General features: G+C 39.2%; 2 protein-coding genes across 6 annotated transcripts in view; one reads left to right on the forward strand and one right to left on the reverse strand.

Moving 5' to 3' along the window:
- The window catches only part of NT5C3A (5'-nucleotidase, cytosolic IIIA), a 29005-nt gene extending 16874 nt beyond the window's left edge, over window positions 1–12131 (forward strand). For 4 of the 5 annotated variants that reach the window (XM_068405607.1, XM_068405608.1, XM_068405610.1 and 1 more), the window contains 8 exons: window positions 6436–6534; window positions 6975–7044; window positions 7754–7800; window positions 8202–8287; window positions 8547–8636; window positions 9929–10091; window positions 10558–10758; window positions 11506–12131. In XM_068405607.1, coding sequence (XP_068261708.1) covers window positions 6436–6534; window positions 6975–7044; window positions 7754–7800; window positions 8202–8287; window positions 8547–8636; window positions 9929–10091; window positions 10558–10758; window positions 11506–11607 — 858 coding nt within the window. In that variant the 3' untranslated portion in view covers window positions 11608–12131. Of the gene's footprint in view, window positions 1–1759; window positions 1811–6435; window positions 6535–6974; window positions 7045–7753; window positions 7801–8201; window positions 8288–8546; window positions 8637–9928; window positions 10092–10557; window positions 10759–11505 lie in introns of all 5 variants that reach the window. The other variant, XM_068405611.1, reaches the window with a different exon arrangement.
- Window positions 1–16716, reverse strand: part of BBS9 (Bardet-Biedl syndrome 9) — a 345480-nt gene extending 328764 nt beyond the window's left edge. Inside the window, exon 1 of the mRNA XM_068405604.1 lies at window positions 16678–16716. The gene's annotated coding sequence lies outside the window, so the exon portion shown is untranslated. The remainder of the gene's footprint in view (window positions 1–16677) is intronic.
- Between the last annotated feature and the right edge of the window lie 1653 nt (window positions 16717–18369).

The following is an 18369-nucleotide window of genomic DNA, read 5'->3' on the forward strand; positions in this document are numbered from 1 at the left end:
CATCCAGTAGCTTTTAATGTTCCTATCTAAAACATAATCCTACTAACAGCTGGGGCTGCTAAGAGAAACCTCTGTTGCACCTGTGGACCAAAATTCAAATTGTCTGAATTAAAGCCAAAAACTTGGTTTATACATATATGAGCATAAGAGCACATGTAGCTATATATGAGCATTTATAGATGGAGGAAAAGATACGCACGCCCATTCCGTGGTTTTTGTTACGGCTCCCCCACTTCTTGCAACTCATAGATTGCAAATGGCAGAAGTTACATGAAGCAGTTTGCATGCTTTTCAAGAGCATGCTTTTTGGTAAGCTTTATTTTATAGGTAAAAGTAGATGAAAGTAATGGTCTGTAATAATATCAAAAAGAAAAACGGAGTGGAAAATAAGATGTAAATGTCAATTAAGGAATGTGCCCCTTTTCTTTATAATGTCACCAAACTTAATTTCTCCCACCAAGAACACCAAAACTAATTTTCTATAGCTTGCCAGGGTGTCAAATTTCACAGCTATCGCTGATGCCATGCCCTGCCTTTTTTGGTACATGTCTGTAAGTCAGTATATGTGATAGCTAGTCTAAGACCTTGGAAATGAGCATTTGCAGTTCCCAAAATAAATATCATTTATTCTTGGTTTAGGCTCTCCTACCTGGAAGCTGTCACTATAGACTAGAAATAAAATTTACAAATAATTGAATCCAATCCATTTTATTACTTTGTTTTGCAGTTTCCTTACTCAGAAATAACATTAATAGTTCCCTCTCCATGCCAGCCCACCCTTGTGTGTCCTCTGTAGCAGAAGCTAATAGGTTTAGAACCTAGTCTAGTCTAAGGCAGGTTTACCAACAAAGTAGAAAAGTAGAAATTGTGTAATAATTGAAATTCACATACTGTCAATGGTATTACAGCTAGTTTTTAATCATTGTCTTATCTAGTACATTATGGTCATCTGAAATTTTGTGGAATATTTTTAATATGTTTGTAAGTGCGAGAAGAGTCCTTATTATTATTCAGAATTACTGACACCTAACAAAGTACTCTATCAATAATTGAGAACTATAGAGAAGTTCCCTTAAAACTTTATCCACTGATAATGCAGGGTGTTTTCTTAGCAGTGATTTTTGGGAGGCATCCATACTATATTATTCTTTGCAAAATAAGAAATCTTTGTATTTGCCAAGTAGTGTAGGCTTACAGGGTATCAGTATAAAAATACTTTGCCCCATTTTTTATGTCCTTGGTCAAAGCATTACTTAGCAGACTCATGATTATAACCTCTTACATTTTTAGTACTCAGTAGATTCAGAAGTTCAGTGTAATCTTAACTCCAGAATATGATATTACACCTTGTGCATACAATCAGTTATTAATTCCCTAGGACAGCTGATTGGAAATGCCGACTATGGCAGCTGTGAATTCACACAGATACCTGCCTTTCATTTTAGTGATTATCACCAACTCTTGTTTAATAATTGAACTGACGCAGCATGCACTTAGATATACACTGTCTGGGACACTTAAGAAAAGAGTATATATAAGCAGCACCCAGATACAATATAAAATCAGCTCTGTTTGCACTCCTGCTATCCAATTGTATATAAGAACTTTTATTTCAAAATTAGAATTCAATACGGTTGTTACAGTAAATACTTTCCCTCTTTATTTAACCCATCTACACAGATGCATGTCTCATGTACTGAATAGACTTGTAATTTTCAGAACTATCCTTGTTGTAAATGACCCATTCTGTGGTTTGTAGGACTGGGGGATTTCCAAACCTGCGTGAATCCATTACTGGTCATTCATCAAGGTATGACTATAACATTGTTAGCTACAAAAGAATTTCCAACATCCTTATTCCAGTTACCTGCAATCACAAACAAGCAGATCTTTTTTTCCTTTGCATAAATCTAATTAAGCTCAATCTTTAATCTTTTTCAGTTTTGTTCTCCTTGCTTCTCTTTGAAGTCTCCTTAAAAATGTCAGAGGCTGGAAACTTAAATGTATTTGTGGCCAGTGTATATGCCAACCACAAATTACCTTTGGGAGTTGTCATCTTTTAACATGTGTTTTAAAAGAGATACTGGTCTCTGAGCTATTTCGGTAACATATAGATGTCCTTAATAAGAAAGCAAAACTCTTCTCTTTTATAAAATGACAGGATAAATAGGGGCACATAAGTGAATCAATAGGATGTACTTCCAGATGTCACATGAAATATTAATTCCTTTTCCTATGCTTATATAGTTTTAGTCCTGTATGTAGAAGCTCTTTGCTCCAAAAAACTTTCTTGCCTTTGTTAGTTGCTGTGGAGTTATTTTATTTGGTTGCTTCTCCATATGTGTTCTTCCCAGTCAACTGGTGTATCAGAATTTTGGGCCTTTTGTGTATACTGAGTTGACTCCTAGAGCTCTCTTAAACTATTAATAGAAAGACAAGTTTCATCAAAGCGACTGAACTTTTCTTATTAGCATTTTTTCACTCTTTGTTCTTTCATCTGTCTTACCAGTTCTTCCCAACTTCAATCTGCTTGTCTCTTTCAACTATGAAGAATGGCAAATACGCAACAAAAAAACAACAGCTAGACTGGGCAGAAGTGTAAGACATTGAAGGAGACAGTTTGCCAGAAAACCGGTGACTGCTTATTAGACAGTTTAGTTTACTTCTAATATAATAATGCTAAAGCCTAAATAAAAGAATTGCTCCTTAATGTGCAGTTGCAAATAGGAACACAAGGAACTAGTGATGGGGACAGTGGCTATTTTGACTAACCATATTTGTCTGAGGCAAACATTTGTCAGATGCCACATCCATAATGAAGACTTATTTTTGGCTATGAAAGTGCCTGTGAGACTGAAATTGGGTTATACACACGGCAGAACACTTCTTTTTCCCGCTCAGGTAAAATACTCTTCAACTGACTTCAATTCTTGTGCAAAAATGAAAGACATATTAGCAATAAATGAACCTTAAAAACTGATCTTGAGTAGGAGTATCAGTTTACAACATCAAAGCAGGAAGCTTTCATCATACTCAAAATCTTAAGCAATGTCTTGTTTAACATCATCTACTGAAGTGTTTATTAAGGAGGTTTTCCCTCAGGTTGTTTCAGAAACTTTCGAAATAAAAACAGTCTGAAATAAAACAGTAGCAAGCAATCCAACTTCCTCATGCAGTCTTTCCCTCTGATCTCTCCATCTCCCCCAATGTCTGTTCTGTTTAAATCAGTTATATTAGGAAGTCTGTTGCTTAGTACCTAAGTAAACCAAATAATGTTTGAACAACTACTTGCAAAAGCATGCATTTAGATTTCACTTTGTTTAATTTTTGCATTCCAAGTCTAAAAATACATATATACTTTGCCTCCTGAAAGTCAAAGGAATTAGGTTAGTCAAATTACAGTGAAAAAATTACAAAACAGGGTCAAATTGCTTTATCTTTCATTACAGAGAAAAAATGCTGTACACCCACCAAACAAGTGGTAAGGTTACTTTTTACCAGCACTGTGTAACATACAGAACAAATAGCATAAAACCCCTTTAAAGAGTTGCAGATTGTTAATATTTTATTTCCTGAAGCTAGATCAGTTGACATATTTCTGTTGACAGTTGTGTATAAATGTCTATAAATACTTTGTAGATGTAATTCGCAAAAGATTAGGGAATTTTATAATGGATATTGTTCAGGATTTTTTAAAAAAAAATATAAAAACACTCATTAGCTTTCTCAGTGATTCCCAGTTTGGGATGTAAGTGTTGCTGGAAGCCAATCCTAACGTACCTTTTCTGAGTCTGCTGTGCTAATAAAAGTAGCAAGGCACTGCAGCCACATGGAGAACAACTGTCTTTGTTTAGGAGGTACCACTTTGACAGAAAATGTCCTTGCCATAGGATGGCTAAGGAAAACCTTAAATCTTCCAAAGTGAGTGAAATTATTCCAGTTTGTTTCTTTGTGAGACTTACAAAGCAAAGAAGTAGTAAATACCCTGTCATGACTGAAGAATTTTTGGCAATCTGGTATAGGAGATACTTTTTGAATGGATGGAAAACCTTGGAAAATTATCAGAGACTCATGATTAGGGTTCTAGAAGGATTTCTGTTTTCTGTTTTCATTAGTGTCTTTGAGGATATCAGCCAGAAAGTAGCACTAAGCGTATTGGGGATTGGAATTGTTTGTTATATTGAAAAATGGGAGCACCAATGTGGGAGAAAAGATACAATCCAGCAAGACTAAATGTAAAATTTGGCACTTTGCGCAACTACTTGTTTCTGCCTAGGAGTAACTTTGAAGAATATTTGGTCATTACTAACTGAATTTGAATCATTATCACCCTATTAATTACTGCTAACAAAGTAAGTGTATTCAAATGTATATGCAAAGATATTATCTGGAGACATAGGCCAAAGCAGCCGTTCAGCTGAGGCCTTTCCAGAGCAGAAGGATTATACCCAGTTATGCATGTTGTGTTTCAAGAACAGTATGGTTCAGACGGATAGGCCAGGACAACATCAAGAATTGTCAGAGGCTTAGAAAATTGTGCTCTGCAAAAGAAGATTGAAGAAACTGGGGTTCTTTAGTTTAGGAAGAAGGGAAAATATCATAACACCTATGAAAAAGAATACTTTCCTCCAAGTTGAATGACCTGGTTAAATAGATTAAACAAACTTTTCTGAACATAAAGATAGTTGAGTGCTGAAATACATGGTTGAGGAAAGTGCGGGACATGTGAGTGGAGGTTTTGAAGAATGGGTTAGACAAGTATCTGCTGAGAACGATGTAGCTGTAATAGTTCGCTCCTACCTGAGGGCAGAGTGGACTAGAACCGATATTTAAAGGTACCTCCAGCTCCTTTTCCCTGACACAGAATCACAGAATCAACCAGGTTGGAAGAGACCCCTGGGATCATCGAGTCCAACCGTTGCCCTGACACCACCATGGCAACTAGACCATGGCACTAAGTGCCATGTCCAGTCTTTTCTTAAACACATCCAGAGATGGTGACTCCACCACCTCCCTGGGCAGCCCCTTCCAATGTCTAATGACCCTTGCTGAGAAGAAATGCTTCCTAATGTCCAACCTGAACCTCCCCTGGCGAAGCTCGAGGCTGTGTCCTCTTGTCCTATCGCTGGTTGCCTGGGAGAAGAGGCCGACTCCCACTTCACTACAGCCTCCCTTCAGGTAGTTGTAGACTGCCTTTTCCATTACAAAAGCATGTGTTTGCAACACTTCAAAATGTCATCTTTTTCGTAAATGATAACCTAATTGCAATTTGACTGGGAGTCAGTTGTTACTAATAAACAAAAGGCTTAGTAACATCAAGAGCAGGATGAAAGAGTGTTGTGTGACTTAATAACAATTGGTGATAGGAGAACTCTCATTCCAGAAATGTGTCTGGAAATAGAAGCTGCTTTTTTTTTTAATCAGCTCGTTGCAGCAAAGATTACATGCTAGGTATAAGAAGAGGAAAGCTGAATGATCAGAATGTGAAAAATGTACTTCCTAGTACTTCATCATCTCTGAAGTTCTATACACAGAAAACAAAATTTATTACTCATAAATGCCCACATAGATTGCAAATGTCTGATACCTTTGCTTTAGAAAGAGTCCATATATGATTATAATGGAGGGAATTACTAAACTTGGAGATTTCTGTCAATAAGAAGTTCTTTTACCATTTCTGCAAGGTTGAAGAGAAACTTTTAGAGTAAGCAAAGGCTTGTGGGGGAGGGTGTTGTTGCGTGGGTGAGTTTTTTGTGTTGGGTTTTTTTTTCTCTTTTTTACCAAACCAGCATTTATCATAATATTCAAGAAATAGTCTTAATTCAAAAGGAATATGTGGTGCGCTAGCATGTGGTATTTCAAATAGGCAATGGAAAATGATGGATGGACTGGCTAGGGAGCAGGGATTACTGTACGCCCGCCTTGTGTTGGAGTACTCAACTGACGTGCAATCGAGTCAAAACGGGGTGTCTAAAATGGTGTCTAAAAAACAGTGGGTGTCTAAAATCAGCCTGTCGTCTTTATCTATGTTGAAACTTTAAGGGCATATTAACTGCACAAAGAGCTAGTTTTAAGGTTCACCATCTCTCAGTGACACATTTGAACCACAAAGTGATCCCATATGTCCTGTTTCTATTATCTCATTTCCTACAAATGCAATTATCTTTTCCATGAGTGTCAGCTTATTGAATAATTTGATATTAGGAAAGGGAATGAAAACAGGTATTGAAAGCAAACAGAACTCAGTGCAGTCATCAGTACATCCAGAGTATGTTCTGTTTCATCTCACTCTTAACTTGCCTTCCTGTCCTGAGCATGTCTTGATGTCACGTGAAACTTCATAGGTGCAGAGCTTCCAATCTGATGGGTAGCAGGTATTTCCTAGGAAGTTTTCCTCTGTAAGTATATTTCTGTCTTTGTTCTTACTCCTCATAGATGCCAGAATTTCAGAAGAAGACTGTCCATATTAAGGACCCAGGGAGAGTAGAAGAGATTATTTGTGGCCTCATCAAAGGTGGAGCTGCCAAACTTCAGGTAAAGACAGTAGAAGGTGTAACCAGTTTGGAGTTAAAGCCATCATAAGATTTTTGCTCTGTGCCAAACATTCTAAGAATATTTATATAGCAGTCAGCCTTCAAGTAATCTCCAAAACTTAGATATCTGTTAAGTCTTTTAATAGCCCTTGTTGATTCGACTATAATTCAAGCCAGACACTAGTTACCTAAATGATATAAGCTTAGTAATTAGTAAGGAAATATTCTGACCAAAGGAATTAGAAAAACAATTTTGTCAGAATGAAGTTATTCTTATGGGATATTCTGGCTTACATTACAATAGTTCAGTAAAATAGGGGGATTTCTGTGACACATATGCTACTCAGCTGCAACCGTCATTGATCATTCAGAATTTCTAGCCATTCTTTACTTTGTCCCTCCATGTTGTAAGACGGTTTTGCTTTTTCTTTCCTTAAATAGATTATTACAGATTTTGATATGACATTAAGTAGATTTTCCTACAATGGAAAAAGATGTCCAACTTGTCATAGTGAGTACTTTTTTTTTTTTTAATATGGATTGGTTTGTTCACTTCTTTTAGTTTTTCCTAGATTTTAATTTTCTATGCAACTTATTCCCTAGTATATGAGATTTTATATTGCCTTGTTACCTAACCTGTACAGCCTAATGAAAAAGTATTACAGTGAGTGTCTACATGTGTTTTATGTATATATATTTTAATTACTGTCTTTGTGAATTAAAATCAGATAAGTTGTCATTCACAATTAAAAAACTAACTTCTGAACTATAAGATGTCACTGGCTAGATATGGTAGGTTTGACTTATTTTTTAAGAGCTCACAACAGTCCTGATGCCTGCAAGACCCAGATAGTAAACTCCGTGGAATTCTTGACATTTTTACCCTGTAGCCTTTTAGAATAACCAAAAAAAAATTGATTTAATAATGAAGTGGGAATCCTAAAATACATAGGATGCCTCATAATGATTTCAGAAACAATTAAATCTCAAGAAACAGATAAGAGGCTTGTAATTAACCTTTTAATTCAGAGATGAGGGGAAGGACAGAATACATCTTCATGCTTATGAAGAAAAATGTGCCTTTTACTGGTTGCTGGTAAAATTCTGAGGAAACATAGTAGTGTGTCATCAAATGTTGTCTTCCATGCCATTTACAGTGTCATATAACAAAGTAAAAGAAACATGATGTCTCGTTTAACACTTTTTTTCCACCCCCCCAGACATCATTGATAACTCTAAGCTCATCACAGAGGAATGTCGGAAAAAGGTAAGCGGAAGACCTACTAGCTGTTGGCTTGTTGTTCAGACAACTGTTGTTATTCCCTGCCTGTACTGTGGGTTGAATTGCACAACACGACAAGACAAGGGATACTTTCAAATCCTTAAAGCTCTCTGAGCTTTCTCAGTGACTGTGGCGCATCCAGTCACTAACAGAAGTAAACAGAAATACTTGTGTTCTTGATAGTAGCATGTAGTTCAGTTTAACAGTATCCACTTTTTCTTCTTAGGTATATTTACAAGCTAACTCTTAGTTCAAAGAGCATTTCAGATTCCATTTTATCTAAATAATGTAACCAGAATAAAGGAAGTTATTGTATTGGTTAGATCAAATACCAAGTGTTATTTTATAAAAATACATTAAACATCTGTTGTTTTTTTCCCCTTCAGTTATTGCAGCTGAAAGAAACCTATTATGCTATTGAAATTGATCCAGCTCTCACTATTGAAGAAAAATATCCATACATGGTAGAATGGTAAGAGACACCTCCCATCTTCAAATTGTACTAAGATTAGATTTAATAAGTTTTTAAAGGCAAGTTTATGGGAGTAATTAGCTTTTAGCTAACACATTAACTGAATTAATCTCTTGGAGTGTTGTGCAACAACTGTTTTTGCTTTGCTGTTAGCTTGAATGAGCAAGAATTAACCATACAGGATGCTTTTCGTCATGAGATTTAATGAAAGGTTAATCTTTACAAGTCAATTTCCACCCATTTTTTGTTTATATTCTAGGTACAATAAATCTCATGCACTACTCGTTGAACAAGGCCTACAAAAGGATAAGTTTGCAGAAATTGTGAGGGAATCTGATGTTATGCTGAAGTAAGTTACTTTTGATTTGAACAATACTGTTTCGGAGCATTTTCTGTATATTTTTACTGTGTGTTTTCAGGGGAAAAATAAACAAAACAAACAAAAACATTCCTGAGAATGTGACACCATAATCTTGGAACACAGCGAGCTCTTCATGTCCCCTCTTCATTAATATTTTGTAGCTAAATGCTTACAATGATCACACTGTGTACAACAGGGATCTTAAAACAAAATTTTTTAAGAAGTTTGAGTCCCATCTCTACAAACTTAATTTCTGTAGACTTTCATCCTCTTGAAATTGCACTGGTGGCTCTTTTTTTTTTTTTAAGTGGAATGTAGAGTTGAACTTTGTTCCTTTGAAAAATAATCCGTATAATAGTTTTATCTGAGACAAAAATGCAGTGACTTGAGGAACATGTTTTGTATGTTGTATTAAATATTGTTCTTCCTTTATGGCTAAAGGCAAGTTTAAAAGCCAGCAAAATCCTTGCTTGAAATGTGCTGTGGCTCCCATCTCTTTTAAAGTTCCCCAAAATTGTCTGTAAATTTTGGACTACTGAAATGAGATGTTTAAACATAATTTGTGGAAGTGTTTGTTTATTATACTGACTAAATTCTTCTCTTTTGCAAAACAGACAAGCACACCGTCTCTGCCTGTTTGAAAGCCTAAGTCCATGTGGATTGAATCTTCATTCACAGGCTAAAATTGCCTCAAAATTTCATCATAATAACTTTTTTTTTTAAATGTGAAATTTTACCAGTCAATGTCTGTGTGGAGAAGGTGTATAGAGATAATATTATCTTGTTCCTGGAATACTATACATAGTTTTGACTGGGTACTGAAAACTAAAAAGCTTTCAGGAAAGCACGACAATAGATGTTTTCAGGATTTCAAAACAAAACAAAATTTGTTTATAGGCAAATATAAGCAAGGAAGATTGAAAGGAAAGGTACAGTCTGATAGTAGCTAGAGAGAGTTCTACTAGTTGCTTGCTTTTTCTGGGGTGTTTGGGGAGGGAGATCTGTTTTTAAGTCTTTAAACGTGATTAGACATTTGGGGGGAAAAAAATTACACAGATCAAGACCAAACAGCTTGATGTAAGAGTTTCTTGCTAAAACTAGGTGCCTTGTGTTAGGCTGATGTTTCTTGCTAACCTGAAAAGGCAAAGCAAAGAAAATAAAGTGAAATGGCCAGGGAAAATTAATCTTCTTTTACAGAGATGATGTGAATGTCTTCTGAAAACTCTGACTTTTCTTGGCTTTCTTTGAGATTTGATTTGTATTTATATCCTGTGTTACAGAGAAGGATATGAGAACTTCTTTGATAAACTCAGTGAACATAATATTCCTGTGTTCATATTTTCTGCTGGGATTGGGGACATTCTTGAGGAAGTTATCCACCAGGCTGGGGTCTACCATTCTAATGTCAAAGTGGTTTCCAATTTTATGGATTTTGATGAAAATGTATGTATGAGAGAACACATTCTTATCAAACATGACTGTTTGTGGTATTTAGTAGCTATTTATATATACTACAAGGTGAACATGTTAATGCAACAGATGCAGCCATCTACCCTGCCATATACAAAATTAGAATTGCATACTCAGCGCTCCCCCAGGCAAAAAACAAGTAGAGGACAACAGTTCAAACACTGTTAGCGTGGGGTGACGAAGATACCGTTCATGTCCTTTAACAACCCCCTCACACTCAGCCCACTACAGCGCTACTCCTCCTCCAAGCAGGGGGGATCACTGTCTAGTCTTAACAACGCTACTACAGTCGTTACATTATTTAACAGCAATTTATCTTGTTCATCATTAGAGATTACATAGTTCAATGTTAGTTCAAGAGCAATATGACCTATTTCATTCTAGATTCTATCTTGTCTATATGATACTAGAAATAACTTCAGCGGGGTTTTTTTAACAGGGAATATTAAAAGGATTTAAAGGAGAATTGATTCATGTTTACAACAAACATGATGGTGCCTTGAAGAATACAGAGTACTTCAAACAACTAAAAGACAACAGTAATATCATACTGCTGGGTGATTCCCAAGGAGACTTGAGTATGGCAGATGGAGTAGCAAATGTTGAACACATTCTTAAGATCGGCTATCTCAATGATAAAGTAAGTAGCCTTATAACCCTTTGAACTTGAAGTGAAATGTGAAATACTGTAAGTTAGAAACAGGTTCATTATAATAACCTTCAGATATCAAACCAAGTGTTTGGCCCCTATTTGTTTTGAGATTTCAAACATTTTTCATTAATTTCTTGCCTCGAGTTTTTTTTCTAACCCATAAGCTACAAAAACACAAATGTAAATTGCTTTGGTTTTTCTACTGAACTACTTCCAAAAAGGTATTTTGTTGAGAAGTAAAATTCAGAGGCTAGAGAAATTAATTCTCTTAAATTCTTGTGACTCCTCCCCCTCCTTTCAATACTGGATTGATAATATAATCTTCCAAATAACAAATTTAGCCAGTGTCTCCTCTCTTTTTTTTGAGGAGACACAGAACTGATTGTTTGCTAAGTTATAATGCACGTCCGTTTGCATTCAGGAGAGAAAAAACTTCAGTTTTCTATTTCTCTCTGCCTTTCAGGAAGCAGAGGAAGTAGTTTTTCTTTCAGTATCTTTTATGTGTGAGATCCTGGAATAAACGTGAGGTATTATATCCTGGAATGCACACAGAGTTACGTCAGGCTACTCCTACTCTGTCATCCGGCGGAATTCACTCACAGGAGCAATACACATTTGCATGGCTCATTCCCTGAATTTGGTGGAAAGACTGGGCAATATTTTAATGACAAAAAGTCTTTCAATAATTAATTCTAAAACTAAGTGGGTCTTTCTCTTTATCCCTTCTGCAATTAGGTAGATGAGCTGTTGGAAAAATATATGGACTCTTACGATATTGTCTTGGTGAAAGATGAATCCCTGGAAGTTGCCAACTCCATCCTACAGAAAATCCTGTAAATTGCAGTCTCAAGTCACTCCATTCCTCCCAGGAGGCAACTGGACAGAAGAGCACACGTGTGCTATCTTAGATGTGTTTATTACTCATTTACAGGACTGTTTAATTTAATTTAAAACTTTTATCTTCATTTTGGTATTTTGAGATATATATGGTATCCCTTGTCAACTAGAAGCTGCTTCTACTGAACTGTGCTGTTCTTCATTGTCACACACTCCTGTTACAACTGCATTTAGGTTGGATTTATAGGTGTGATTGATAAACTGCTGCTGATGGGATACTATGGCTCACTGTCTGTTAATCAGGCATTTCAGAGGAGCATTTTAGAAAATGTGGCTATTTTGTAAAATTGAAGATGTCAACGTTCTGTGAATAAGCAGTGTGCACGTTTGTTGCCTTTTCTTCTTTCAAAGAAGATACTTCAGTCTCAGTTGTACTTCGAAGAATCCTACTCATATGCTACAGACTTTCACAGAAGTTTTTCATACATATATTTTTCTTCAGTAAAAATGCTTTATTCACCCAATTCAGCAAAGTGTTTCTTATTAATAGATTTTTTTTGTATCATTACAAAACATTCTAGATCCTTACTGTTTCTTTATCCTCTGTGGAATTGGAATAATGTTTTAAGTTAATATATCTGAGTTGAAGTTTCTCATCTTTGTAACAACACAAGAGTTTCACAAGCCAATAGTACACAGCCACAACTTCAGCCCCTTTTCAGATCTTATTTTGTGTACTGCTCCACTTGTAGCCTGCTGTTTCATGTCAAAGCTAGCATGGCTCGTCTCAAATAATTTCTCTTGGAATTCTCAGTGAGCTGCTGCAGGCACAGAAAATCAAAACAAAGCTAGATCATAATCTTGGATTTTAAAAGCTGACTTAGACATCTTGCAAAATCAGGTTTTCTTGCTACCAGCCCCATGCCTCAGCAGCACTTAAGGAGCACCTCTCCAGACTGCCTTTAGGTCACATTCCCACTCTCTGCAAATTATAAGCACAAGTATCAGCATAGCATCTAGCTCTTCTAGCTTCGTTATACATCCTCGCTGTTTAAACATCTACTGAATCTGAAGAAAGTATTTCCCCTGCATTGAACATGTTACAGTACCTCTCAGCATCATGTACGGAAGGGTATGGCTGAATATAGCCACAGCTTTGGAAGCTTATTCTGATATGTGGGAGAAGTTGAAGATGGTGTTGTGACCCTGGTCCTGAGAGGTCTCAGCTGTACTAGCGCTGTTCATTCACAAACCAGAGGCGATCATACACCTTCCCTAACATGCAATATAGTCATTGTTCCCCTTTGCTGTCTTTTATACACAGCAGGAACTGTGCCACCTTCCCTTCGCTGAGGAATTGTAATGAAATATGGGAGAGCCTAGATCTGCATTCCCTCCCACCCGCAAGTAATACACATCTCAAGAAACAGCCTCCTTCCTGTCCAACCTGTGGTCCGTTATCTGACTCGGTAGCACCAGTCATATTTTTTCCAAATCAGCAGACTGACATCTGTTACCACACCTACTGGAACTTTTCCAACAAAGGCAATATGGGGGAAGGTAGTTTCCTTAACTCACTTACACGTCCTCTACTGTAAACTGAAATTAAATCATCCCCATATTTTGAAGGCATGGCCGAGGCTTGATGCACAACCTGAAGTAGCACGAGCATCCTTTCAGAATCACATTGCACGCGGTGTGCAGGCAGGGAACTGCTGAGCACAGGGACATGTCAGAATTTCCAGCCTGCATCTTAACAGGCAAAGACCATTCGAGGGATGATGTCTTCCTTGTATACAATCTACAGTCATGGAATTCCCTGCTCCTGGCACAGGGGCAGCTAGGTCCCCAGAAGCGGGAGTCTTCCAAGCCGTCCATTTGAGCAGAAAACCACTTAAACTGTAAGATGACAGAAGAGGATAGTGCCTTGGCTGCCTTCCATTTGAGAGCCACGACTCAGGCAGCAGCAGACTGGAAGAGCTGAAGGCGCCCTGGCTGTGCCAGTGGCAGGAGGAGATGGGAGCAGCAGCTGCCTCAGCCCTTGCATGCCAAGAGCCCATCAGCCAAAGCCAGAAGATGGGCAGAGCTTGAAAGCAGTAGTGACAGCTGCTGAGTCAGGGGGATCAAGAGAGCTGCTCTTCACGCTTGCTTTCATACACACATACAAAAGTAAGTGCCCAGCAGCAGCAGGTGCTGCAGTTGATGTGACTGACAGAAGCAAAGAGTGGCCGAGTGGGAGACGCTGCACGGAACGGGCTGAAGGTGAGAAGGACTCGTGGCAGTGGGGCTGAGCAGGGGAGGTGCTGCAGGGTGAACCACTGCATGGGGTGGAAGGAGTCACAGGTGAGGGCAGCAGGTTGGGGTGTAGCGGATCCCCTTGGAGCAGCCAGGGACAGCAGCTTTGTACAAGTCGTCACAGAAGAGCAGGAGGAGATGCATTAGAACATGCCAACCACAGTGGGATGCGACAGGCTTGCAGGTGCCCTGAGCCAGGAGGGGTGGTGAGGATGTTCCTCAATGCAGAAGGCATGTGCTTTCTCCCTTTCCTCTCCTGCTTGGATGTGCCATCGAGCCAACCTTCACACCCAGTCCCTGTGGCCTCTCTCCCTGCCACCCCCATTTGCCTGGGCCAGGGAGGAGGGCAGCGTGGTCGTATTGTAAAGCTGTAAGGGAGGCAGCAGCCTTCTGCACACCCATCTTCTGCCAACGCTACGGTGTCAGCACCGCCGGCAAGATAAGCAGGGTAACGTGTGTGACTCCCCGCAGGACATCAGCGCGAGCTGCCTGCTCGGCAGCGTGGTCTGCACCACGCTGGGCATGGCAAGGCTCTCGGGGAACATGCAGCATTTCCAAGGGAGGTCAGACACAATTTCTTTAACAGGCTACGTTTTGGGGTTTAGGCACCTACAGAATTTACGTTAGCTGAGCTAACGTCAAGATTTTTGGTGGTTTTTCTCTTTTTTAAACAATTGTGCTGGCCTTTTTGTCATAGCTGCCAAACAGAAGTCCAAAAGGCAAAGGCCTTCTGAAAAACACCAAGGTGTTTGGATGCGGTGTTTACTCAACCAGTCTCCAGCTGCAAGGGGCTAATTACCAGGCAATACTCCCAAAGTTTACACTGGGACAAGATTTTCCATTTACAGGCGGGTTACCTTTGGAATACAGATAAAGGTTAAAATTTAGAGTATGTGGAAAGTGGCTGATAACCACAGCTCCACAGCTCCACAGCACAAGATACGTCAGCAACACACGCTCTGGCACAAGACCATTCTGGCTACAAGCATAATGGCCTTCCCTGGCCATCCCAGCATCGGTGAAAAGCTGGAGGCAATTCTGGTCTCTTTGTGTAGCGCTTCTGAGAGGCAAGACTGTCCCCCATGTTCTCATCCAGCTTGTTCCAGGATTTCACATGAACTCATTGATCCTACCCCCCACCCCAGAATTTTTCCTCAGCCTCACCCAACCCTGTAGGAAGCATGCCATCATTCCTTCAGCGGGATGAAGAGCTCATTGTTCAACCCACCCTCAAATAAAATAAAACACACCACACAAACAAAACCATATAGAAAAGCACATGCAGAGCAATGAAGAAAAGGATTAGGCAGCATCTTTAAAAGCAGTTACCAAAACAGATCTCCAACTAGATCTTAATCCGAGTTGCTGAAATCAGTCTTCAGCCTGCCTAGAGCCCAAGCAGTATCAGAAATTATCACTTGATGGTTTCCCAACTACATGGACTCTTAGAAGTGTTTGCCTTGCTAGAGGAGTTCAGATCAAACAATCATCTCTCAAGCATTTTTTTAAGGAAGATTTTCCGATCTCACCTCCAAGCAGATGGACAATGAATTGTCAGTCACCAAACGTTCAGTCCACAACAACGACTTCAAGAAAAGGGTTCTTGCCCTTCCACAAGCAGGCAAGTTAAGCTCTCCAGCACGCTTTCTCCATTCCATCCTGTCAGTCTCAGATTCTGTGCTAAGAGTCTGCCAGAGCAGTGAGCCTTTGCTAGGATAGAAGAGCAGCTAAGCCACGTTGCAATCATCTTGATAGAACCCATCTCCTGCACAAAGGGTATCTGCAGGCCAAATAATTCACTTCCTGAACTACCATACATACAGCTTTCTAGAAAACCCAGTTATTTACATGATCAACCCGAACCAGGGGGTGTGATTTAAAAAACTACATACTGCTGTACAGATTATCAATATCCTTTCATCATCTCGCATCCCACCGCTACCCATAACTCTTATACAGTAGTTAAGGAAGAACACAAGATGCATTTTTAGATATCCTCCACTTTTCCAAAATCCCATCTTTTTTTCACTGGTCTGTTGGCTAGAAATAACAACCGATACTATCAGTCACCTCTCCAAAACCACAAACAAAATTAATGGCAAACAAAATTAACACCCTAGGTACAGGTTAAATCCTCCTTCTCCAGCAATTCTTATAATTGCCATCCAGCTTCTGCATTCAGTTTTAGGAAAGAGATACTATTCGCATTATGTCTTTCTAAATAAAATTTCTAACCAGAAACACTTTGCAACCCTGAAAGTGTATTTCATTTATGATTCAGTTTGGAAAGAAAGGTATCATACATTTCCCAGACCATTTTCCCACAGCCAAAAGAGTATTTCTAAAGTTAGAAGCAAGGAATAAGCAACAAAGTTAAGTGAATTTGTTACTTTTTTCCCTGTTACTCATAATATCTGTTCTGTCTGTAGCACATGTCCAAGGTCAAGTATTTGGGACCTTTATCTAGCTGAAAATGTTTCCTCCTTCTGAGCGGGTGTTGCAGCCAGCTCAAATGTCCTCTTACTGTCAAACACACACTAATAGTCCTGAACTGAGCCAAAAACTCGCACCAAGTACTAGCTAAAGATGCCATTTTTAAGCTTAAAGGAAAATCTGAATATTAGTTTGCATAGAAAAAAAATAATATTTGAGTTCAATGAATCAATACTGATTTAAGTATAATTTCTACATATACTTGGAACAGGCAGAATTATACAGCAGAAAGTATCACTGTCAGATTAGGACAGAAAAATCACACAAAAAATATTTACATACCTGAATTTTTCTCAATATACACCCGTGTTCCTTTTCTCCTTCACTGAGCCTCTGACAACCCAGTAGGTAACTGCCAACCTGAACTGCAGGCAGCTCCCTTTCATCAACCAGCTGCCTAACAGGAGTCAGCTGCCCAGCTCTGAGAATAGCACCTGGCTGTTTCCTCAGAGGAGTAGCAGCGGTCTGATCTCTGGAGAGTCTCTCATTAGCTAAACCATCCCTTTTCACCCAGCTATTAATGACCCTTAAAGAGTTATCATCTGTTTTGCTAAGTAAGTTAGTTAAGCATGTAAGAAAGTATCTAAATAGAAAGATAAAATAGAAATAGAAAAGAAAGTATCTAGAATTTTTATCTGCATAGAAAAATTATTTACACTTTGAGGTAGTAAATATTTCCATTATATCTATATCCACCACAGGCCACCCTCTCTAACAGGATGCTGACACAGAGGGATTGATTTATCGCTGGAGGTGCAGGGACTGTGCTGAGCTCTCCCAGTCCACCCCAGCACAATTTCTCTTCCCAGCCAGCTCCTCTGGTTTGACTCACTGGCAGGCAGACTGCCCTCACCATGAGAAGCAACGGGGCGAGGCAGTCAGCCTAAGTACAACCCTTTTCTGAGCAGGAAGGTGGCCCCGAGCTTTCCTTTGAGGGAGGAGCTGATAGCTGCCCACAGACAGGAAAAGTGACAGGGTCTATGTTAGTAATCAAACATTCTGGATTTTATGCAGTTTAGCCTAATGCAGCCAGGTAGTCCTGGCCTCTGTTACCTTTGAGCAAGTAAATACTCAGTGTAAACACAATTATTTTGCAGCAAGTTTTTCCATGTATTCTCTGCTTTCCCTCAAAGTTGCATTGGCAGGCAGACTTGGGAGGGATGAGGTGAGGGGGCGACAAAAACTTCCTCTTGACAGAAAAACATCATTTAGGTGGATCACAAGGCGTGTTTGCTAAGGCCTAGGGAGCAATGGAATGAGAATTTCAGATGTACTCATCCTAGCCAGAGGCACTGGTAAAGTCATACCTGCTATCTCATCGCCGATGTGCTCTTCCAAAAAAATCCAGCACAGCGACCTTCAGGATTACCAGCTGACTGCAGTCCTGTGCGTGGTGCTGCTCTTTGTCCTGCAGCATGGCTCTGCTGTCCTGGTTTACTAGGCACTCTTCAGTCTGCCTCCAGGGAACCGTCTGGAATGATTCTGGGTACGGAAAGAGCTCTTCACTTAGGTCTTCTCAGATAAAACTATTCTGGATATCCAGAAGACACAGTTGGTTTCTTGGGTACATAGAACAGAATAAGGAGCTGTTTCCACATGGAGGACTGCTTCTGGCAGCACTCAGTTACAACTGGCTTCTAGCTCCTTATCCCAGCTCATTTGAACCACAGCAACAAGCGAGCCACCTACTTCCAAATAAAAGAAAGGGGAAAATTTTGTGCAACAGTCTTCTGAGAAAGCTGCTTTCACAAGATGGTGACACTTCTAAGGAGCCATTCAGGTCATAAACATTGGGATTGCAAGTGCCATCCGCTGATATCCATGATGTCTACATCTGGCATAAAGGGCCAGTATTTACATCAAGCCCAAACCAGACCAGACTTCTAGCATTTTCCATGCAGCAGATGTGGTTTGGTGCTACAGATGAAGTGAAAACATCAAACCTCGGATACAAAGCCCAGTGAGTTTGCTTTC

This window comes from Nyctibius grandis, chromosome 7 (genome assembly GCF_013368605.1).
Source record: "Nyctibius grandis isolate bNycGra1 chromosome 7, bNycGra1.pri, whole genome shotgun sequence".
In the NCBI taxonomy this organism is placed as follows: Eukaryota; Metazoa; Chordata; class Aves; order Nyctibiiformes; family Nyctibiidae; genus Nyctibius; species Nyctibius grandis.